General features: G+C 43.3%; 1 protein-coding gene across 1 annotated transcript in view; it reads left to right on the forward strand.

Annotated features, from left to right (window-relative positions):
• Positions 1-25,411, forward strand: part of VWA3B (von Willebrand factor A domain containing 3B) — a 190,688-nt gene that overhangs the window by 142,851 nt on the left and 22,426 nt on the right. Inside the window, 5 exon segments of the mRNA XM_053664701.1 lie at positions 413-500; positions 583-739; positions 6,100-6,218; positions 11,760-11,810; positions 15,400-15,604. Coding sequence (XP_053520676.1) covers positions 413-500; positions 583-739; positions 6,100-6,218; positions 11,760-11,810; positions 15,400-15,604 — 620 coding nt within the window.

The following is a 25,411-nucleotide window of genomic DNA, read 5'->3' on the forward strand; positions in this document are numbered from 1 at the left end:
AAAACTGAAATGTCCATTAAAGCTCCCTTGTATAATTCAGGGAGAGTCTAATGAGGATGACAGTGAGCAGTCAATGGTTAATGGTATTCTTATTTAACTTTTTAAAAATGTGTCCTCTGGAGAATGAGAGGATGAGTGGGACTCAGCTTTCCCTGGAGGGACATCTCAGTTACCATGGAATGAGGCCGATGAAACAACGACAGCACCACATTTACCTGTGCGTTGGTCTGCAGTGTCGGTCGCAGGGGACTCTTGTCTGAGAACCCTCTCTGATAGACCAGTGTTCTCTGAAACATGGCTCATTTCTTAGCCCTCAGTCACAGCTGAGCTCAGAGATATGTGTGATCCTCTGTATTTTAACCTAAACCCAACATATGAGTATATTATGCAACTGCCACTTCCGTTTCCACAGAAATGAGCATCCTGCTGACAAATGAGTATCCAGATGACAAATCATTAGAAAAACTGACTCCAGAAGGAAGCCAAGTTTATGACCAAGAGTGAGTGTTTTTATCTTACTAGGACAGTTTTGTTATGTTTTTGTTTGTTGTAAGTTTTAAATGTCACAGTCAATGTTCCTAGTTCTTTAGGAATGTCTTCAGCCAACTGGCTCAAGACCCATGGCTTGGTTGCCAGGAAACTCACCATCATGGATGCCTTGTCAGTGACAGCTGTCCCTCACAGCCCCACCTACATTCCCATTCTGGACAAGCATGTGGTTTCCAAGGTCTTTGATGAGGTAAAATGATTTTCTGTATGTTTCTACTTGATGTAATTTTCATTTCCCACTTAAATGAAAAGTCATCTACTTCAGTGTCTTGTACACTTGTAATGGAAATGTATTTCACCCATTGAAAAAGATTTATTTGTAAAGGCAGTAAAAAGGAGAGAGATCAGATCTCTTAAGTATTATTGCTATTAAGCTACAAAGGGACATCCTTTGTTAGGATGGCAGTTCACGGTCCTCTGCTGCTGGGCGCAGTGGAGCTGCAGCAGTGTTTGAAACGCTTCCGGGTCACAGTCCTGAGTCCTAGGTGAATATCGTCCAACACCAAAGGACAGGGAGAAATTGCAAGAGCTTATTTCCTTCCTTTGCCTGGGAATCTAGTGTGATTCTGTGAGTGAAGCACTTAATGTCATCGAAGTATTTCATTTAGAACTTCGAGCAACCTAAAAAGGTGGATATTTATCTCATTGTTTAGCTGAAGAAACCTTAGGTGCAGAGAGGTTCAGGGTGCTATGAAAGACCTGACATTTTGCTGCTTTCAAATGTAGTAGTATTAAATGTAATGTTTCTACTGATAGAAAACTTGTTCTAATTGAAAATTTTAAAGCACAGTTATTGCAATAGCTATATATATTCACTGTGTAAAAAATGAGAAAATATAGTTAAGTGGAAAAGGAATAGTACTTATAATTCCACCACAGATGAAGCAGCAGCGTATGTCCTCTTTTGCTTGCTGTTTTTGTCTTACCGAAATGAAGTCAAACTGGACATGCTGCTCGGTGCCCCCAGTTCTCTCAAGTCTGTTGTGAGCCTTGTTCCATACCAACACATGTGTCTACTGCACCATCCTAATTGAAATTTAAGTTCAGAAATGAACCTTTTATATTTAAAAGTTTAGATTGAAAAATGTAAGATGCAATCTATACTGTCATCTACACTGTAATAAATAACGTTTCCATGGGTTTGAGGATGGTTTTATTGACACACTGCTTTGCCAGTTAATTTGGTGTCCCTGCCTTCTTTGTGTTCTTTGGAGCCTGGAGATGTTTCGGCTCGGTAGCAAGTGCTCAGGCTATAGCATGTGATGGCCCAGGCAGCTGTGCTCCCTGCCCAGTTATCTACCCAGTACATGCATGGCCTCGGCATTCTCACCGCACATCCGGTCAGACGCTTCCTGGCCAATTCGGCCGCCAGCTCTGCATACTTATTAGAAGAACTGACTTTGATGAAAAAACAAAAGTAGTTGGTGAATTCAGTCAGGGTTGAACAATAAATATATAAGTACCAGTTTCACAATAGTGTCTCATTTTCAAAAGGGGGATTGTGGGATTGCTTATAAACACAGACTGTTATCAGCGAGACATTTGCCTGTCTACTTTAGCATCTAATAGCTGTGTGCACAGTTCTGTATTCTGCTTCATTTACTTAGTATATGGAATGAACATATTTCCTTTTAATGACTGCTTTGGGATGATTTAATGGTTGCACTAATATTCAATAATATGAGTTACTACAATTAATTTAACCATTCCTACCCTTTTGAGGCAGTTCACTTGGAATTTTAAGAATGTCTGTTTCCCTTTATCTTTGCTATCATATAGAATAGTAACATTAAGAAAACTTTGCCACACAGAATCTGGAATTATATTTCATTTTAATTTTTTATTGTTTAAAAACAGTTTTTTATTTTAATTTTTTATTGTTTAAGAACAGTTTTATGTAAGCTTAATATCTTTCATAAAATCCTTTCCACATTATTCATATACTTAGCAAGTACCTCTTTAAAAGTAGAAAATTTACACTCCTCTCATGCCTCCGTTATCAGGGATTAAAATCTGGTGGAATCCATACATATGTTTTACAATATAGATGAACTTCAGAAACCTTTGGGACTTGGCCATTATTTTAATTTATATATAATTTTAGTTTTTCATGTGTTCAAACAAATGATTACTTTGTACATGTGCTAGAAGCTAGTGTTTTGGGTTTTTTTTTAAGGGATAAAAAACTACAGAGTTTAATGGAGAGGCAAGTCATATAACAAGAACTGGGCATGAGAATATATTTTATACAAGGCTTGAATGAGAAAAAATGTAGCAAGTACCTAGCACTTGGCAGGGATGAAAGAATAAACACTATATTCATTATTGATGTAACTATTTTTAAGTACTTGAGTAGTGGTTCTCTTAGGGTATTTCTGGTCTAACAGTGGGAAAAATTATAACAGAATCAGCCCAGACTGGCTCTCCATAAATTCTAGAAATTTCTTCTGCCTTTACGGTCAGTGTCTCCCCCTCTTCCTCCCTCCCTTCCTCTCTCTTCCTCTTTCCCTCCCTCTAGTTAAAATCTTCTTACACAAGGTGTGATTATTCATATCAATTTGGTAAGTTTTCTAGATTAACCTCAAGAGAATTAAAGTAGGTAATACCTTGATGCTTTCTTTTGTTATCAAATATTGTCTAGAAGGTATCTCATTAGTTGGTTATGCTTAATTTGCCTTGTAAGAGGTAATAAGTAAACCACTTTCAAAGGCGGTGTGGCCAGGTGGTTTTATTCCCTCTCAGACAGAGATGTTAGCTTCTTCATTAAGAGCACTCTCCTCCCCACTTGCTTTCTGACATCATGTGGGCTGTAATTCTGACCTCCCAAGTCCCTTTGAGAACACTCTTTATGACCTCATAGTCACACTAAATTTGACGTCATACACAGAATATCCCATGGGACCTCCACGTGACCACCATGTTGTAAAAACTAAGACCACAGACTGAAGGTGTGGAGTATGACTTTGTCTTTCTCTAAATCTGCATGCACACGAGCCAAATTTGAACAAATTTGAACTGCAGCCACACTGAAGTACATTATGGCCATGCAAGGCATGAGGTCCAAATCCACAAAAGAGGGAAGTAGCTCGTTAAATGATGGGTTCTCTTTAAGTATGTTACCTGAGGAGTCGGTTGTGGTGGTGAGACGTGATAGGGCTGCTACACATTTTGTGGTGTTGATTTGTAATTAAGCTATATAAGTTAGCGAACCTGGGGGCTATTTATAGACTTCTAAAGAGGGGTTTTTTCCCCAGAGGTGATAAAAATGTAAGTAAGAGTCTTTTGTTCAGATTGTCTTCCACCGTCACCCCTCCTCCCCCAGCAAACCTGCCCCTTCAACATGTATGCTACCTGCAGCTCTATTTTGGAAAGATTTTTTTTTTTCCATTTCTGCAAGCCTCATTCAGTTTTCAAAGTCCAGTGAACCCACCGCTTTGGCTCTTGCCTTTCACAGAGATCGTTAGAATCCACATGATGAGTCCATGTGTCTGATAAGTAGTAAGTTTTTTTTTTAAAAGATTTTATTTATTTATCTTTAGAGGGGAAGGGAAGGAGAGAGGGAGAGAAACATTGGTGTATGGTTGCCTCTCGTGTACCTCCTAATGGGAACTGACCTGCAACCCAGGCATTTGCCCTGACTGGGAATCGAACTGTGATCCTTTGGTTCGCAGGCCTGCGCTCAATTCACTGAGCTATACCAGCCAGGGCGATTAGTAAGTTTTGAGTATAAAGCCTCTTTACGATTTTCTCCTCTGTTTTTCAAATCTGCCTGTCTTCTTGTTAGTTTCGGTCTTGATGTTTCAATTACAAGATGAATGTATGTAGTTTTCATTTTCAGTATCAGCTTTTCCAAGAAAGATTTTATGTTTTTATTTAAAATATTGTAGTTTTCCCATTCATTTCTTCTTATGCTGCTTCTGTATGTTTTTCAGACTTTTGTATGACTGTTACATCTTTGAACAATGTAATTATACTTCATATAAAGTCATTATAAGATGGCTCATCAGTTTTTCTTCTTGTGAATTGACATTCTGATTGTGAATTTGCTCAGCTATCATTTTTGTCTTGTGTGTGTGTCTCAGAATTTTAGTATGCTGGCTCATTTTAATAAGATTTTTTTAATCTGTTTTTTTTTCTACTTTGCACTTGCCCAAATCCATCCCCTTGAGCCTCCTTTTAGAGTTCTTGTTCCATGGTGATACTGGAATATTACAGATTCAGACAGTGGATTATAGATCCAGGGTCCTCTCTCACTAGACTGGGCCTTTTTCCAGGTGTGGAAAACCCTCATGCCAGTGCTGGCTTCAGGCAGAGCCTCTCAGGCCCTTGCCTGCGTGCAGAGCATTCTGGACCCATGTGCTTCCCAGGAGCTGAGCTCCCGCGGTTTCTGCAGTCTTCAGGCAGAGCCAACAAGCCCACGGCTTCAGCCCTGCTTGTTTGTTCAAGTTCTGCTCAACATTTTGTCTCTAGAACTCTGTTTATCAGACTTGCATGTTTTTTCTTCTTTCTTTTCTATGTATTTTTTAAACAATGACAACAGTACAATTTCTGTATGATTTTGGAGGCAGGGGAACATAAAAACATGAACTATATCATCTTGACAAACTGAAAGTAAAAATTTACTTTTTAAAAAGAGTTACTCACATTTCCAAGATACCCGTATGCTCTTGTGGTTGCAATCAGTTACAATTTGGAAATGATATTGTAACTTAGTTAGTTAGAATTTTCTTTTTTGTTCAAATATTAAGATGAATTATGCCTGTTTGGAAACATATATTTATTTATGTGTCAACAAATATTTATTGAGGGCACACTATATGCCAGGCACTGTTCTAGGTGATAGGAATACGGTAAGTAAATAAAGCAAAGTCCCTGCTTGGGTGGAGTTTATATTGTGCGAGGGAGAGATGGGTATCAGGCAAACAGATAAATGCACAATATTACAGGTACTATTAAGATAACATGGATCCGAGGCCTTGCAAGTCCCGGAAGTAAGCCAGCTGCAGACAGAAGGAACTCAGAAGCAAGACTAGCACTCTGCCGCTTTTACAGAATGTGGTTCCATTGACCACTAAGCCTTCTTGATTTGACACGTATAGAAACCTCTCATCCAGTGATAAGGAAAATGGTCCAAAGATGTTAACTATCATCAGATATTCTCAAGAGAAAATTAAATGTAAATTAAATATATGAAAAAGATGTTTAGCCCAGGTAGTAATTGGCAAGTAGCAGCAGTGAGATCCTATTTCTTACTGCTCACTCCCATCAGTTTGACAGAGGTTCCCGAAGATAATGTTCAGTTCTGACCACAGAGAGTTTCCCAAATCAGTTAGTTTTTCTTTTTTGTGGCAGTGGTTGTTTTTAATATGTAGTTTGGGGAAGAAAAAGGTTAGCAATGATATCTCTAATTCTTATATTTTTAATGATTTTCTAATTTTCTAAATTATATTGTTCTTATAATCAGAGAAACACATCACGTAGCCATGTAGATCCACTTTTAAAAGCACCACTAGCTAACACATGACGCTCTCCTGTGGCATTGATGTGTAGGTGTTCCCTCTGGCCCACGTGTGCAACGACACGAACAGGATGACATTAATTAACCCCCAAGGAGTCAAGCTCAACATCTACAAGCAAAACGTGGAACAGGCAATTAAGTCCTATGAAAAGTGAGTATTACTACGGGCGGCTCCCTCATGGCTGTGGGATTTGCTTTCTGTTCTGTTAGCTTAGATTTTTTCATCTGGAGCAGCTGTCTAAAACTCATCTACGAGGAATGTCAAATGCAGCAGCAGCAGCAGCAGCAAACACCAACATTTCCTGAGTGCCAGGTGTGCATTAAGTACCTCACCTGAGTGTGTCCAACGTAGTTTTAAACTGTCTTCCCTTCTCTGAACCCATAGAAATCTCAAGTTAACACAAGATCTTTAAACCTTTCCCTTTAGCAGAGTGAATTTGGTCATTTTGACACCTAACATACTGTATAGAGACTAATAAAATCCCGCAATATCGAGATAATGGAGGTAAGTGTGGGTTATTATGTAAACAGTTTTTTAAAATCCTCACCCCAGGACATGCTTATTGATTTTAGAAGGGAAGGGAGGCAGAGAGGGAGAGAAACATTGATTGGTTGCCTCTCTTACTCAACCTGACTGGGGACCAAACCCACAACGCAGGCATGTGCCCTGACTGGGAATCAAACCCACAGCCTTTTGGTGTATGGAATGATACTCCAACCAACTGAGCCACACCAGCCAGGGCTGCAAAACCATTTTTATTTCAGGACCAAGAAGACAATCAACTTGACTACAGTGAAAATTATTCTTTGAAATGGTCCTGTCAGTGCTGAGATAGGAGCCTGTTTTCAAAAGGGCTGCTCATCCGGTCTCACCCTGCTTTAGCTCTCTAATCACCTCCCGCCCCCACCCCAACAGTTAATTAATCCTTGGGGCACAACACTTTATTAAACTTGGCTTCTCTAGGCAAGCCTATTCTTGGTTCTAGAAGCTGTGCAGTTGGGTTTTCATTTACCACCACAGAGGTGAGAAAAATGAAATCAAGTTCATGAAAATTAGTATTGTGTCCCAGGCCAGCATATATTGTCATTGCCATTGTGCAGTGTGTCTACTGTGTGTTCAAAAGAAGCAAGCCAATCAGAAGCACAGGCTGGGTGTGCCCTCTCCACCACACCGAGCACGGGCCTCCAGATCTCAGGATTTCTGAGTCTTTGTCTGTCCTCTGTTTCTCCTGCAGGTAGGACGAACTATGTCAAGGCTCCCCACTCGCTGTGGGCCTGCAACTTTGCTCTTTTGTTAGCCCCTCACCTGGCTCTGCCTCTTTTCTCTCTGCCTCTCCCTCTACGCCAGGCAGGCCTTTCTTTGCCTTTAAGCTCTACTGTCCCCCATCCTGTCCCCCAGCTGGCCTCCTGCATCTCCTCTGGCCTCCACACCAACGGCCTGCTTCATTAAGGCCAGTCCCCAGTGACTCTCCGCCACCCGCCCTGCATGTGGTCCTGGGGCCCTCGCTGCACTCAGCTCTGGGCAGGCACGTGGGCTCCCAAAGGCAGGGCTTGGGCAGCCTTGCTTTCCCCTCTGTCCCCTCTTCCTAGCAGGTGTCATTATATACATATATTTGACTACTGGAATTTGAATTTAATCTAGTTCGAGTTTAGTCATTAAAACTTTTCAAATTCAGTTATTCAGAATATATAATAATATAATATCATATAATAATATAATACCATTATATTATTATATCAATTATGTTATCAATGACATTATTATAATTATAATAACATCATTCATATTATAATTTAACTTGCTGGGCTGCTATAATTTTTGCTATAATTTAATTTACTTTTAATATAATTATATTATTATAATATCAATGATATAATTATAATTATATCATTCATATTATAATTTAATTTGCTGGGTTCATTCAAATATTTGACTTCTCTAATCACCTGGTCTGTGAAAGTCTGGTGCGGGGCATCGGCCGGGCCATAGAGGCCAGACAGTTCTGGGTTTGACTCTTGGCTCTGACAGCCACTTGTCAAGCCTTGTGACAATTGTGAGCTTCAGATTCCTTATTTTCAACATCAATCTCACAGGGTGGTGGGAAGGTTATGTAAATTGTATATAAGACCAATTAGCCCTGGCTGGTGTAGCTCAATGGATTGAGCACGGACCTGTGAAGCAAAGGGTCGCTGGTTCGATTCCCAGTCAGGGCATATGCCTGGGTTGCAGGCCAGGTCCCCAGTGGGGGACTCACGAGAGGCAGCCATGCATTGATATTTCTCTCCCACTCTTTCTCCTTCTCCTCTTTCTTAAAAAAAAATAAATAAATAAAATATTTTTAAAAAGACCAATTAATGTTAATTACTTCCCCTCCTTTTAATTCCCTGAATCTGCTGATTCTAAAAGAACCATGAAAAGGTGGCGTTTCATTGCCATATGGTTCTTCCCCAGGGTTTCTGGAAGACAGGGGCTCCTCTTTCCCAGGCGGAAGAGCCCTCATTCCATAATAGAAAAACCAAAATACATAGTAAGTGATTTGCCCACTTCTTCCTTCCAATGAGTGACTCTGGAAGGGCCTTTTAATTGTCTTAGAGAAATACTGCACTGTATTGTTAGTATTAATAATATTAAATCTAACAAGACTAATTCAATCAATAATTATTAATATTGATTGAATTAACATTCATTTAGTCTTAGTAACTTGATGCTTATTAAATGAACTATTTACTTAATATTGTTTAATAATAACAATAACTTAGTAATAGTAAATTGTAAATTAACATTACTATTATACAACACAAAACTTCCTGATTGTTTGCATTCCATAATATTTAAGAACTTTGTTGGTGTGTCAATACTTATCTTGCTCCATTTTCCTAAAGATACGCATATAAAAAAAGACATGCACAGTATGTCCTAAAGATATGCACAGTATTTTCCTAAAGATATGCATATAAAAAAAGACATTCAGTACCTTTCAGTATGAAAGGTAATGAAACTTGCTTTACACTCACCCCACCCCCAGTATAAGATCTCTCAGGTGTTTCCCAGCACAAGTAAGCCAGAAATAACTTGTGTGGTTGGGGATGACCAGGCGAAAAGGATGCACTCATCGCCCTTTAGCCAATATGGTATATGGTGACATAAAGAAGCTATTTTGGTCGTACTCAGTGCTTATATGTGGGAGTACTTTTGTTTCAATATTTTAAGAATAGAGGCTGCAATTTTGGCTTTGTGCATGGAACACAAGCTTTGACTCAGGATCACCAGGGCTGGCTGGATTCTGGTGTAATTTTTCTGCAGCTTATTTTATTGTGAGTCTAATAAGGTCAAGGTTGCAGCCCCCAGATCCACAGAAGAAGCACCAGTTCTAAACTGGCTCTGGGACCATACTTAGTAACCTCTACTTACAAACTCCAAAATACTCGGCTGCTGCTTAGACTTCTGAGTGTCAGTAGTGACAAGTGGCTTAGCAAATGAGCTGATTCTTGGTACAAGTAGTTTGTGAAGCAGAGACATAGAAAGCTAGTGAATGCCACCCCTCAAGCAAATTTCACTCTTCTAAAAGAAAGAGGAAAACTGTGAGCAGCCACATCCCTGAGTTAAGGGGCTGGAGAAGCCCAGACAGGCCCTCCGTCCAGTGCCCTCGGGCAGTTCACAGGGACTACCCTTGGCCTACATGCTAGGGCTTCCCTCAGTCTCCCCCCGCCCCCTCCAGTGGAGCTGAGGTCCACACCCTCGGTTGCTCTCAGTTCACGCCCACCCATTTTGTCTGCCCTGTGTGCTCTAAAATATTTCAGTGAAGATGGAAAATGGGGGAATAACAGAGGTTATGAAAATGTGCTCTTGGAAACATTTTTTCTAAAGGATTGAATTAAAATTAGATGTGCTAAGTTTAAGTCAGACTGGACACATGTCCATTAATGGTTTCTCAGCATCGCAAAGCTTGCCCCACTCCAGAACCTGTGGCAATGAACAAGAGTTATTCCTGGCCATTTTATACAGCGGTGGGCCAAAGTAAATGCACTCTGCCAGTGTGACATTCTTTTGAGTTAATAAAGCTATTGTAATAATTATATGCTGCATGCATTTTTCCATACAAACAACTGTAAACCTACTTTTGCCAACCCCTGTATATACAGCTCACTTAATTCTCTCAGCACCAGTGCGAGTGGTATGATCCTTATTTTATAAAAAAGAAAATAGAGTCTCAAAAAGTCATGTAACAAAATCACGTGGCACCAAGTGGAGACCCTGAGGTCTGAACTCAGACCTGTGTAGCTCTAAAGCCCCCGTCCACACTCCCAGCCTCCCTAGCACATTGCATCCACTGTCAAGGTTGAGATTTAAGATGATTATTAATGAAGATTTTTTTTATAGAAATGCACACACAAACAAACCCCAATGCATCCATCCTATGAATCCTTTTATAGGTCTTCAAAGCCCTGGTCACTGTTACACGAACCACATGATTAAAGAAACCCAATTTTCACATGGGCCCCAAAGAACCAAAAACTTCAAGTGAGACAGAGCATGGAGCTGACTTATTTCCTACTTCCCGACTCTGTCACTCAGAGAGCATCTGTGTGTGTCAGACGGGTACACACTAGACCATTGGGTCCTCACAGTAACACTAGGATGGGGACACTCTCATCGTCCCCATTCCAGGGAAAAGTTCTTGCCCAAAGTCTGGGAAGAGGAGAAGCTAACTGAGCTCTGGGTCCAGGTGGTCTGGCTCAGAGTCTGTGCCCCACCCTGTCAGACCCCCTTCTATGACCTCATCAGGCTCATGACAGGAGATCAGGGCAGGATCACACCCCCAAAGTGTGTTCCCAGAGCCCTGTGCACTGACGCTGGGGCTGGTGGCTAGAAGAATGCCTCCTGGGAGTGACAGTGTTCTCCCAACCCACGCTATTGAAGCTGGCTTTGCTAGCAGCAGCCAACATCCCCGGAAGCCCACGTGCTGGGCCCTGCTCTCCAGGAAGCCTGATTTGGGTAATGATGTGGTGGTGCAGAACTGGGCTGGAACCTCTGAAAGAAGCACCACTGATTAGTAACACGAGAAGGAGCTCTGCCCACCCTGTAAAAATCATCATTGCTCCAACTGCCTCCTTTCATGGGTGGAAAAGGATTTCTGCAAACATGTTCAGGGATGAGTCTTGGTTTCGGCATTGCCAGCTAGCTGTGGTGGGTGAGCAAGGCACTTCGCAGAGTCTTCATTTGGAAAAACAAGGAGGACAGGCTGCTTGATCTCCAGAGTGTGGCCATGACCCATTACGCAGGACCCGAGTAACCTCTTTTGCTTGGAGAATCAGGGCAGAAGACTGCCTACAGAGGCAAGTTAAGGACACACTTATATTTTTACTTTGGAAGAAAAACAGTGGGTATTCAGAAATATCTTCATGTAGAGATAATGAGGACCAGCTTGTTTACTGCTGAGAGCAGGACCCTCCGTCACTCCGTCACTCTGCAGCACGACGATGGCCACGAAACAATAAGGCTTCTGCAGTCATGTTGGGGGGGGGGGCGTTCCTATCCAGTGTCTGAGCCAATGGCAGTGGCACGGGCCAGTGCTGACGGCCACTGGCCTGGGCTGCCCTGCAGTGCCCTTCAGGACCTGAGGTTAGTTAGCCTTTTGCTATGAAATGAAGTATTGGTGCCAAGTAATTATTTTTTTATTTTTTTAAACAGGCGATTGAATAAAATTGTTTGGCGAGCATTATCTCAAGAGGAAAAAGAAAAGTAAGCCAGTTCCTTAATTAAAAAAAATTTTTGGTGACATTCACATAACCTACAACTAATTTTTTAAAGGAACAATTCAATAATATTTAAATAATTTGAAATGTTGTACGAAGCACCACCTCCCTCTAGTTTTGAGACTGTTTTATTGCCTCAGAAAAGCTCCTTGTACCCATGCAGTGACCCTCCCCACTTCCTCTCCCCACCTCTGGTAACCACTAGTCTTCTGTCTTCCCTGTAAACTTGCCCATTCCGGGTACATCCTATGAAAGGAACCGTACATCAGTGGCTTTTGGTGTCTGGTTTCTTTTACTTAGTTCATATAAAAACACTGTTTTCAAGACTCATCCAAGTTGTAGCATAGGTAGTACTTTTTTCCTTCTTTGCGCCTGAATCGTGATCCGTTGTGTATGTCCACCTATTTGGTTAGCCACGGATGGGTATTCACCTTGTGTCCACTCTGTGGCTGTTATGAACAGTGCTGCCGCATGCATTCGTGAAGCAGTTTCTGTATGGACGTGTTTTCCTTTCCCTTGAGTACACATCAGAGTGAGTGGTTAAACATAGAATCACCCTGGGTCACCAGGTGTACAATGTAAATGTATAGTGGAGCAAAGGCACCATTCATTTCCTCCAGCGAAGTTATTCCACAGTCCTCGCCAACACTTGTTTCCCTTTTTTAAACTAGAGCCATCCTAATGGCGTGAAGCGTTGCCTCACTGCGGTTTTCATTTGCATTTCTGGGCCCTGTGTGTATATTCAGAGAAAAAAGCTGTTCAAGTTCTTCACTCATTTTTAAATTGAGCTGTTTGTCCTTTTGTTGTTGAGTTGTAAAAGTTCTGGACATTCATCCTTTATCAGGTATACAATCTGTCAATATTTCCTCCCATTCTATACATTGTCTTTTCACATTCTTGATAATTTCCCTTTTTTGCCCAGTTTTTAATTTTTACAAAGTCAGTTTATCTATTTTTTCTTTTGTTGCTCATACTTTTGATGTCACATCTCAGAAATCACTCCACTGCCAAATCCAGGTCACAAAGGTTTACCCTGTAAATCTCTTCTAATACTTTTCCGGTTTTAGCTCTTACATTTAGGTCACTGATCAATTCTGAGTGAATTTGTATGTGTGGAGTGAGGTTATTTCTATCTGCAAAGAGAGGTAGTTTTACTTCCCCTTTCCAGTTGGATGCCCTTTGTTCCCTTCCCTCGCTGAACTGGTCTGGACAGGACTTCGGGTGCAGCATTGCAGAGCAGTGGTGACGGGGGCAGTTTGTCTCTCGGCTGATCAGCCTGTCTCCACTGAGCAGGATGGCGGTTGTAGGTTTTTCATAAATGCCCTTTATCATATTAAGGAAGTACCCTTCTACTACTAGTTTGCTAATTGTTTTTATCATGAAATGTTGTCGGCTTTTATCAAATGCTTTTTCTGCTTCTATTGAAATGATCATGTGGGATGTCTCCCCTTTGTTCTGTTGATGTGTTGTGGTGTGTTAACTTGATTGATCTTCTCCAGTTGAACAGCCTTGCATGCCTGAGCTAAATCCTACTTGGAGGCACATAATCCTTTTAATGTTCTGTTGGACATAGTTTGTTACTATTATGTTCAGGCTGTTTACCCCTATATTCACAAAAGAAAATGGTCTAGTAGCTCCCTTTTTTTTAGTATCTTTCTCTGGTGTTGGCACTGAGATAATGCTGGTCATTTTTACTCCTTTTACTGTTTCTTTGGCCATCTTTCTCTGTTTCTCTGTATGCCTTAGCACCTTTCTTTGAGTTTAGTTGAGCATTTGAAAGAAGACACCTCTCCTAGTCATTATATTGTTTTCTTACAGAGAAAGATGTTGACCAGTCATCCAGGCTAGAGATGCTGTGAACCTTCCAACTCTTTTCTGGGGCTTTGTCTCCTGTAGGGCCTGTGTTGATTCCCAAATGGGTTTGCCCATTTCTTTTCAGGAGCCAGTAACTTCGTACTCCCCCTGGTGTTCATTCTTGGTACTGCAGTATCTAGGATGGTATAACAAGCCCTGAAACTGGGCTTTGTTCTCAGTGGCCCCTAACCTGGTATGCAAAGTGAATAGCCCTTCCCATTAGTGCTCTGAAACAGATGAGGCAGAAACCAGTGTCTCTGGCAGACCCTCCAAAAGCCAGGATGGTGGATGCATATTCTCTTTTCTCTCACCCTCTCAAGGGAGAAGTCAGGATTTAGGAGTTTTTCTCAATTGAGCAGAATTGTGCCTGGGAAGGGAGTGGCTAAGCCAGGCAAAATTCAATAAACTTTCCTACCCGCTTCAGTGCCCACTCTTCTCCGGTTTGTGGAGTGCTTCGAGCTCTTAAGTGGTTTCGGGAATTTTCACAAAGACTATTTGGTCCCTATGTTCTTGTTAAGTTTCTGTCTCGTGGGGAAACAAAGGCCTGGGGTTTCTTTCTTTCTTTCTTTTTTTAAATTTATTTAAATTGTTGTTCTAGTACAGTTTTCTGTCTTTTACTCCCATCCAAGCCCATCCCCTTCCCCGTGCTCCCCACCTCCCTCCCATTTCCACCCCCCTTAGTTCTTGTCCATGTGTCCTTTATTCTTGTTCCTGCAAACCCTTCTCCTTTTGCCCTGAAATTCCCTCCCCTGATCTCTCTGGTCACTGTCAGCCTGTTCTCTGGCCTTGGGGTTTCTTATTCCACGTCCTGCTGACATCACTCTGATTTAGATTTTTAATAAGAATTTTTGCTATTACCTGGAGACAACTTTGTTTGTGGATTGAGTGCCATGATTGTTCCGGGTTTACACTGTATTCCTCCAACACCCTATAGCTAACAGAAGCGACACTTTCAGCACTAAGAGAATGGTGGTTATGAAGTGAGCTCTCTCCCTACTCCACCCCGTTCCCTCCTCTGCAAGTGTCGGACTCCATAGCAGCTGGGACTGAGAAAAGAATCCGGGACCCGGGCCGTCACACCACACTGGCTTCCCCTGGAGTCTCTCAGCCTGTTCCTCGGCTCCTAGAAAGTTCAGCTCCTGTCCTTCATGCACCCAAACAACAAAGCCAGAAAGTTTAGGCCTATTTAGGCTCCGAAGGAGAAGAGGGGATCAAAACAGCTCAGATGAGTTCGTGGAAGAATCACTGCACTGAGGCGAATGTTTAGGTTTAGTTTAGTTTTGCTTTCCTCTGTTTCCCAGAATCACTGCTAAAGCGTAGTTGCGTGGAATGTCCTTGATGCACATTTTTGGTCCTGTCAAATGTTAGACCTGAAGAAAAAGAGATGGGCTGTAAGTATGCCAAAAAGAAGTTGTTGTTGTTTTTTATTTATAAAAGACATGTGTATCAAACTTCCTTAAAATCAGGTAATCCAATTAGGCAATGGGGAAGAGTGCCTACCATAATTTACAGAGATGGTCATTTTTAACTCGTTCGAGCTACCAAAGTTCAGATTACCTGAATCAGAATCAGAGCATGGCTGTGATTCTGTTAACTGGCACCTGACACCTGCTTTCACAGGTGCTTCTCAGGGCAGGGCTGACTGAAAAACCATCTTTCCACATTTTTTCTCTTATGGTCACTTTCTTTGTTCTTTTGTTTCTTCTTCTTTTCTTTTTTAGGCTAGATGCAAACAAACCGATGAGGTACTTGGAAAACAAGACAGCTTTAAATGAGGCACTGGAACGGTTGAACTGGCCCATTTCATTGAAAGAGCTGTCACTGCTGGAAAATGAAATCCTAGCTGGGAAAATGTACATCCAGCAGGCTATGGAGCTCCAGGAGGCTGCCAGGAAGGAGAATTATGTGAGCAGGGCACTAGCAGAGGTGAGTGCCTTGGATGCATCTATTTCCCTCCTCCCTCCTGTCCAGAGTCTCCACCTCCTGGAGCAGGTTTCCCTCTCTCCCACCCCCACCACAGTGATTATGAAAAGAGTGAGCGCCAACCCTGTTAGAGTCCTAGGACTTCTTTCAACAGGAAGTGCCATTTGATTTTACTATGGCTTTATTTGTTTTAAAACAATACATCTTTTAACTGCAAAATAAAACTAAATGGAAGTAAGATGTCATGATTAAAAGCCTGGACTTTGATATAAGCCAGGGCAAGGTCCAACCACTAATCCCTTGTGGTTTTGGTCAGTTACATTCTCTAAACTTTGGTATTTTGACTTGTAAAGTCAGAATAATAATAGTATCTGCTTCATAGGGTTGTTACAGGAGTAAAATGAGTATTTAAAGAACTTAGTATTGAAAGCCCCCTGTAAGGATTACCAATTATTATTATTATTATCAGTGAAACAAACCTTACCAAAAGAATAAATATTTATTATATGATTGTCTTATTATTTATTACAACTTTAGACCATTTACTTCTAGTTTTTTTAACTCCTTGAATATGTTTTATGCATAGATCAGTCAAATCATCCATAATAATTTCTTATTCTGCTTTTTACTTTATCATTATCTCATATACTTTGTCTGCGTTTTTACTAAATCATCAGGTTGGCATTTTTTGTGGTTATATAACATTTCAAGGTGTGTGTATATACCCTGATGTATTTAATCATTCACTGAATGTTGGCAATTGGCTTATCTTCTAGTTTTCTTCCCTTTCACATCACGTGTCAATGGCTGCTATGGTCAATGTGGTTGGGCTATTTTGTCAGGATAAATTCTTAAGAGTGGGATCCTTAGGTCAAAGGGCATGAACATTTTGGGGCTCTGAATACTCGTTGCCAGTATAACACCCCCATTCTGACGTTGGTTGAGTATGAGTAGACCTAGAATAGTTCATCCACAATCTTACTGAATTCTGTTTAATTTTTACCATATGGTAGTCTAAAAAATATGGCCAAAGAACTGATGTTCGAGATTATTCGTCATATTTGGTTTCAGTCTTTGGTAAGTGATACTGGTTTTGCTTGGTTTTAAATGCTGTATTGACTGCTCTAGAGTCCTGTGTTTGTTTTCATTTAATTTTATTTTTCCCCTATGAATGGCATTTTTCCCCCTTTGGTGTAGAAAGCTATTTCTTTTGTTCAGAATGCAAACTTTCTACCACATATTTATTTTTTAATTTATTTTGTTTTAGTTAAGTATATATATTATAAATATATATTTGTATTCATAGTTTGTGTTTTATGGACTTCCTGAAAGAGTTGCTCAGTGTTTCCTTGGGAGGCACCGCCTGACTCCTCCCACGTGTGGCTGTCTGTCGGCCTGCTTCACCTAACCATGTCCTGTGGGCACCCAAGAATCAGAAAGACTGAAAGTGGGTTGATTGTTTCTCCCTGAAAATGTACTCTTTTTTTTTGTTGTGTCTCTCCCTCTGTTTGTCCTTTCATCTATTCACTGAAATATTTGTTATTCCCTATGAGGTGCCAAACACTATTTCAGGTACTAGAAGTATTAGGTTGGCTCAAAATTTTGTTACATTTTTTCTGTAAACTAAAAGACACATTTTTCATTTTCACCAGTGACTTTATTGATTTGGATATGTTGAGTATGTTGGCTATGTCCTACTATTCGCTTCTAGTGGGTAGAGGCTAGGGCTGCTGCTAAACATCTTCCAATCATAAGACAGTCCCACAGCAAAGAATTATTTGGCAAAAAAAAAATCAATAGTACCAAGAAACTTCACAAACTACTCTTGACATGTCCAATCAGTTACAGCATCTTCTCCATACACTGTACAAGGCTTTTTTTTTTTTGCATTTCAGTTGAGTTTTAACCTTTCTCAAAATAATAAAGCATAACGCACTGAAAATGTTGCTTATTTTCTTCCATCTTCAATGTTAAAATGGCTGCACGAAAACTCACCAATTTTGATGTTTTTTTTAAATGCATGCTGATATGACAGCTGTCACTATACAATCTAACAAAATTGTTTTAAATAAAGTTAAAAACAACAAAGCACTACTAGAGCTATTGTACAGAAATTTTTTTAAAAAGTGTAATACACTTTTCGGCCAACCCAATCCCTAATACGCAGACCAAGTCCCACCCTTACTCTGACTGTGAGAGGGACCGTTCAGGCCCTGAATGATGGACTTTTCCTCTCATAAACGATGGCGGCACCACTGTCCCACAGCAGCACTTGTTAGCTTTATCCCTTGTCCATACTTTGTATTAAATTTAAAAATGGGAAGTGTTGCTAATAGAGTGAACAGAAGCCTCTTCTGATTCAGAACAAAGCCTGTACTCTACTGAATTAATCTGGAATTGCGGGAGTCAAAAACTCATTGTTTATGGGATATGCTTTCATTGTTCTACTTCTTTATTTCCCTTATCCACAGCATGGGAATGTAATTTCCATAATTTCTTCATCCAAAAATATGGGTGAAGACACTATCTACGGTAGTCCCTGGACAGCCCATGTAAACGCCCTGCCATTCTCTAACCCCTGGGCACATTTATGTTTCCTTCAAAGCACATTTAACTCTCTGACATTATGTATATGTTTGTGCACTGTCTGTCTCCCCCCGGCAGAATAAGGGTGGGACTTTGTCCACTGTATTCTAGGTGCTCCCGTGCCATGGCACCTGGTAGGTACTCATAAGTATTTGAATTAATAAATGGAACAATGGATAAGAGGAGGAAGTATGATTAGTGGAAAAACATACTTTTGGGGGAGGGTAAATAACTCTTGATTCTTACATGGCCACGAGGCATCCAGGTGAGAAAGGCCTGCAGACAGCACATGTGGAGCAGAGGAGAGAAATCTAAGTTAAGGGGGTGCACCTGGAGGCCATTTGCGGCGTTGAGAGAGGAAGAGAGCAGACAGTGAGGAGACGGGAGCGGGGAAGCTGGAGGAGCAGGTGGCCTGGGAGATGAGCTGTGACGCGGGAGCCAGGATCTGCAGTGGTACAGACCTGAATGCGGGCTTCAGTGCTGCCACCTTCTGGCTGTGTGACCTTAGCCAGGCCCTCTGAGCCTAGTGTCCTCATCTGCAAACAAAGAAAAACCTACAAAGTGGTTGTGAGACAGTGCCTGTGATATGCTCAGGACGGAGTGCTGCACTAAACGGCCCACAGCATATGCACTTGGCCGTATTACCCACTGCCACTCTTCCCATCAGTGAGGTGGTTACTGAGGAGTCTTGAAAATCACACGGAATGATGTCTGAAAGCCATTTGGTTTGTCAAGAGGGAGATCACTAGTGGTCTTAGCCAGAATAATTTTGTGGAAGTGTGGGAGCAGAGGGCAGTTTACGGTGGGTGAAGGTGTGCAGTACATCTAGGAAGTGAAGATTATTGTTTCGAGATCTTTGTAGGGAAGGAAACAAGAGAGAGATGGTGGGAACTTGAGCGTGAACCAAAGTGAGAGGAGGCATTTCATTTCTGTAATGGTATCAGTGGGTCTACTCTGCCCTCTTACTGGTCAGGGGCTGGGGCTCTCCTTATACCGCCACAGTGTGCCCAAAGCCCCCGCTGTCTGTTCAGGGGAGTGTCCGCGCATCCGGGACGTTTGTGGCTGGTGATGAAGGCGGGCAGTACTCGGCATCTTGTCTTCAGAGCTTTTTCCATTCTTTGCATGGCCCTCAGCCCTGGAAGAGTTTGCACATTATTTTTTTTAAACGATATTTTTCCTTTCCACATGCGATGTGTTCTGAGATATTTTATTCTGTTTTTGTCGTGCCCACAAATTGATTTCATGGCCCACTAACGGGTCTCAACCAGCGTGGGAACACTGGGCGGGGCCACGCTCCAGGCAAGGTCCCGCGAGGTCCTGGGGAGCGAGCGTCCAGACGTCGTCTGCACTCGTGCTCCTAGAAGCAGAGGCTCCTGTTGAGCGAAGGCCAAGGGTTTGACTAATGATTACAGACTGAAGAGGGTGAAACCTTTTGTTACTACTTAAGACCCCCTAGATTTACTGATACTGTGTAGCAAACGGCAGTCAAAGTTTCTTTGAATGTAACCACATAATAAAAGGATGAATCTTAAGTCTGAAATTTTGGATTCCCCTAAAAACTCCTTCACTAGCACTTCTTGTTGCCATGATGGCAGATTTCACCTCATTGGCACATGCTGAGCTTTCAGAGGTGGAAATCAGAAGGCACCTGAATCACAATGAACCTTCCCACGTGAGGAGCCCCTGACATTTCCTTCGTAAATAAGGATTGTTCTCTAGGGCAAATGCCAGAGCATCCAGGCCCAGAAAGACCAGTGGCTGTCTGCACCCACAAATTCGCCCTCCTTGGGTCCATTTGGAGGCAGAAAATCTTGTTAAGCTGTAAGCAGCCGTGAGCAGCCCTAGAAGAGGCTTTGGAAATGTCCTTGCACAGCTGGGCTCATGTGTTTACCTCGCAGAGCTGTGACTGGCAAGGAAGTGGGAGTCTCTGGCCTTGGGGAACAGGAAACATATGTTCCAGTACGTGACGAAGAGTCTGGGAAAAAGAGAAAACGCACTGGAGGGAGGACACGGGTGAGACTGGTGACGTGACACTGAGAGAATGAAGGAAAGGAGGCAGACCTTGGATCTGAAAACGCTATGTTGGGCTGTGACTTTTACGCTGTACGGGAGAAAGTTAGTTAGGAAGACTCAGAGAGAGATGTCTCAGAGTTGTGTAAAATGAAGTCAGAACTAAGTAGAGTGATATCTTTGTTCCCAAGTAAGAATTGGACCAGTTGTCATTCTTGCTTTGTAACCCACCCTTTTACAGTTACCAATGTTCCTTCAGTAAAGGGAGAAAGGGCATCACACCCTTACTCCTTCCACTGGTAAAAAGCATGGTCTGTGGCACCGATACTCAGGTCCGGCGGGAAGACCCGCCAGCAGGGACTGAGAACTAGCTGTGCTGCAGGCGCACATGAACCCCTGCTGTGGGGGGGACCATGGGTCTGGGCCATGCCCCACACTCATGTCCAGTGATATCGCTGTCGCAAGAAGAATGGCGCGTGCACCTTCAGGCCAGCACTTCAGTGATAAGTTAACATCTGGAAACAGGACCCCACGGGCTCCTGAGGAGTGGAGCTAGGACGGAGGCGTGGTGTGGTGGGGCTGAAATCTCAGAGAGACCATGAGGGGCCCTGATGGGACGGAGAGGAAGCCAACTGCGCAATTGTGCCCCAGTCAGTGGGGGTTGAAGGAGAGAAACCTGCTCAGGGGCACCAGTCACTGAAGGAAATTAAAAGAAAGGAAGGAAGACTCCCACAAACCCTGCGCATCCCCCAAAACAAACATCATCTGGCTAGTATCCGACGTTCATGAGCAGAAAGGTGGCATCAGCCCAGGGATCCCCGACGTGACAGAAGTCCCAGCGGTCCTCTCTGCAGGAGACTGGGGCTGGGTGGACTGTGGCCCTCTCCTGCCACTAGGTCTATCTTTTCCATAGTCACAAATTCTGCCCTGAACAGGTTCGAAGATGGTCACAGACCTCCCTATCTGGATGAAGTGAGTGTAGAGGGCTGATCATAGGGTCCAGGCAGGAACCAGACTTCTATTTAGTTGGTCCAAGTGAAGAAATCTTAGTGAAGGGACTTTTTGCAGAGGTGGAAGTAGGTATAAGGCAGTCGGCAGGCAATCGGAGGCCCCAGTGCCTGGCAAGCTCAGACAGTGCAGTCAGCCCTGGACTTGAAGGGCAGAGGGAGAGAGCGCCACTGGAGTCCTGTGAGCACCAGTGGGACAGCGGCGGAGGTAGTGCTCCGGAGGCAACGGGTGGGGCGGGGGCAGAACCAGAGTCCCCATCTTTCCTCCTCCCGCAGACCCTCTGACCTCCTGCCTCCCATTGGATCACCCCATGGAGACAACAGCCAGGAAGGGAAATAGGGCAGTGTCACCCTTAGGGGTCAGCATCCTGGGCATAGAGCAGGGCAGGGCAGAGGATAGATTTTTGGGCAGGCGAGTGGACCAGAGTAACCAGCTCAGAGATCTCTTACAGAATTTTCCTAAAGGCCCAGCACTTATTTTTCGACTACAGCCTGTGTGAGATATTTATACACGGCTCTAATAGACAACTGGTGTGGGTCACACTCCGGGCAATGACACAAAAGTGGCTCAGATGTGTGACTTTCATTCGTCTCTGGAGTAGCAGCAAGCACATGGGTAACCGTATCAGTACCATCAGAGTACAGACCTCAGAGCTGTGGTGATATTCAGATTTACATATTTAAAACATTTCAAGAGTTTTTCATTTTGATTTTTTCCTGAAAGAGCAAGGAGAGAATATTCCCTGAAATGTTACAAATTTGCTCATCAAGTTAGGGAAATCATTTCGTTGAGCACCTAATGCATGTTTATTAGGTCTTCTGCTGGTACCACACACACAGAGTTCACCCTCTCGCAAAAGCCCTTTGAGTTGCTACTGATGGGTGTTTCACTGGAGATCTTGCTGTCAGTGGTGAACTCTGCAGCCCAGTGCAGTGCCATGCTGGAGAGAGCTGTTTTCTAGGTCAGGCCTTCACCCTGACATTGTGTCCTGCGCTTCCAAGGGGCAGCTCACACCTGCACAGGGAACCACGGACTGAGGTGAGAGCAAGGTACAGCTCACCCAGCTGATCTGCTCAGGAAGCATCCTGCAGAGGGAAGTGGAAACTGCACAGAATTTGGAGACGTGTGTATCTCCTTCTGTGTTTTCTAACGTTACATTATTTCCTGAAGAGAAGGAGGGGAAAACAGCTCTACAGAAGCATGCCCCTCCGTCCCTTTGGATCTTAAAGCAATGCTAAGTACCTGAGACTTCTTAAAGGAGGCAGTAATTCTCTCGGCTTGCCCTCCTGCCTGCAGATCCCCCCTCAAGCCTTGGACTCACATGCTTTATCCCTAGTGTCCCCGTGAGCCCCACTGTCAACCTGCTGTGCTTGTGAGAGGTTTTGCAAGGAAATTTAGCTCCGTCTTCTGAAGGGCAGAGCTGAGGCAGAAATTTCTACTTAGAGCTTCACTCTTCTGGCACAATAGTTTGCCTCCTGTTAAAATGCAAATGCTCCGGAAAGGAAAGCACACCAAAGCCTTCCAGCCCGTTTAGAATGTGTCAGCACCCCAAGGCCTGGAGGGGCTGGGTGGGGGGTTGCCGCTCCTGATGGACATTTTCCTGTCAAACGTCTTTTTCTCATTCTCTCTCCAGAATTCATTTTTAAAAGGACTGTAGACCCTAGATGCTCTGGGAGTAGAGGAAACCCCTCTAAATCTAAATAAGAGAGAGAGTGAAGGTCAGAAAATGCTCCAGGCTGGGCCTGCCCTCCTCACCAAGGTTTTAAAGGAAGTTGAATTGATAACAGAGACAATGTGCTAAAGCTCTGGCCTTGCAGTTAGGCATCCTAGAGAGAGGAAAGGTCAGCCACAGACACTGTGCTCATTGTTGTGGTTACAGCAGTCTCGGACTGTGTTGGCTTCAAGGACAAGATGTGCACAGAGAAGCACACTGGAACTGCTATGTGGCAGCAGTTCACTGATTTGGGGCAGGAAAAAATATTTAGTGGTGGTTTTATAACAAGATTTTGAGCCAAAGACTAATTCTAGGTAAATCCTAGAAATGCATTCTATACCTGATGTGGAAACTTGTTTAAATGGAAAATTTGAAAGCATCAAACATTTACTAAGTTTGTTACCGAACAAGAGGTGGTCCGAGGGAGAGGCAATACAATATTTGGCCCACCTAGGGATGCCCAAAACTGCTATACAACAGGGGCCCCTCCCGAAAACAAAATACTAAAATCTACTGGGCCCTTCTGTCCGCTGCCAATTGGAAAGACATCTCTTAATGCCAGAGATTTGTGAAAAGGAAACAAAATGTTTATTTAATGCTATTCAGGCCTAATGCCACCACTAAAATATCAAAGTCCTTTATGTATACACCTACACCCACACAGCACTCCCTTCTCCCACTGTCCCAACTCCGGGTACCGTAAATCAGGAAAAGAGCACACGTCTGTATTGCAGGCTGCTGGCACCGTCAGCTGGGTCACTGTGCAGGCAGGATCTCGAGTTAATCCAAAGTACTATGGCACCCTCTCATGGTCCACTGGCAAGAGTTCTTTGCACCCAGTTCCAGTCAAAGTCTCTCCTGCTTTCCAGGCCACGCCAAAGGAAGCACCACAAAGCCGTGTGGGCCTCTTCTACCAAAGCTGCAGGAGTCCGTGCTCCACCAAAAGCATGTGGCTTTCTTCTTCACCTGGCTGCAGGGATCTCCATTCTGGCAAAGCTGCGTGGTTTTTCCCTTTCACCTGGGAAAGAGGGGGTCCGCACCCTGCCAAAACCACGTGGCTCCCTCTTTCACCTCACCAAGAGGGGGGTCCTCACTCTGCTGAAACCGCGTGGCTCTCCCTCATATGGCCAAGCGGGGACCCTTCATGTCCTGGAGCCAGTCTTTTTCAAGCTCTCACACAGGCCTTCTCACTCAGGAGCACAGACCCTAGTTACATTCTGAGTCCAAGCCCTTCTCACTCAGGAGTGCAGACCTTAGTTCCCATCTTGAGTTTCCCAAGTTCCATCCTCAGTCCCTGCTACTCCCTTCTTCCTGGCTCCAAACTTGGCCACTGCTATTTAACATATCTATGAAACCAGTTAAAGGTTATAGATATGTTAAATAACCATTCCTCCAGAGGTTAACTCCAAAACTGTTGCTATGCAAAACAGCTCTCAATGGCCTGGCTCCATTCGTTCCTTCCCCCTTTGGGGGGGTGGGGATGAGGACATCTTATATGTCTCTCCAATATTCCTATACACTTTGAATTCTGGACACTATTCCAAATCTTTTGGGGGGGGGTCCCCCTGGCTGCACCCTGTATCAAGTTTACTACCTTCACCAATGTAAACTGGAGAAAATGGTTTGAAAATTAAACAATGAAATGAAGGGAGGGTGGCACCATTTTGGATCCTGCTCCACACCACCTGGTAATTGAATCTGGCAAAATAGCAAATTAGGATTCCCTGGATGTGGAGACAAGGTGAAATCACATTACTCCAGGCAGCATCCTGACCGAGCTGTATTACCCTCTGACTCCTCAGTGAAGCTGGCGTGCAGCTGCACTCAGGCGCCGGAGCCTGGAGACACGTGGGCTTATGCACTTGGTGCTGGCATTCTGTCCTCACTCCACATCCCCTCCGACTCTCGTCCTCCAAGGATTTCTTTTTAACACTCAGTGACACCCATGTAGTTGGCTTGTGCAGTGGGTGCGGTGTGGGAGGAAAGCATCAGGGCTGGGATGGTCTCTGGGTGGACTGTACAGTGTCTCTAGGGTCTTGGGCAAGATTCAAAAACTGCGAGATGTCATCCTTCCAGAAAGGTGCTGCCAGCATCTTGGCTGAGGGATGGCTCGTCTAACTGCCCGGGTTGATGTCCTTCAGTCCTGGAAACCAAGGCTCTATTTCTGTGGAACGAGCACTTGTATTAGCACTGTCCCCGTAGGCTTGTTTGCCGTGGCTCCTCCACCTCTGCAGTGTGGCTGAATTGCCTGTAGCCAGGATGAGTCACTGAGTGCACAGCGAACAGTTTCTTCCGTAAAGTTACGTGCTGTGAGAACAACCAGAAACAAACTGTTGCCAATAGTATTACTAGTTGTAAATAAAAACAGAGTAAATGTGAATTATGTGTGCAAAGCCCTTTCAGGTGAACTCACAGGAAAATGAATGATTTGAAGGAAGATACTTTTTAACCATGTAGAAGGCATGTTTTAGGTGGCATGTTCATTGTTGTAG

Source organism: Artibeus jamaicensis, unplaced genomic scaffold, assembly GCF_021234435.1.
Source record: "Artibeus jamaicensis isolate MK-2021 breed Jamaican fruit bat unplaced genomic scaffold, CSHL_Jam_final contig_384, whole genome shotgun sequence".
NCBI classification, from domain to species: Eukaryota; Metazoa; Chordata; class Mammalia; order Chiroptera; family Phyllostomidae; genus Artibeus; species Artibeus jamaicensis.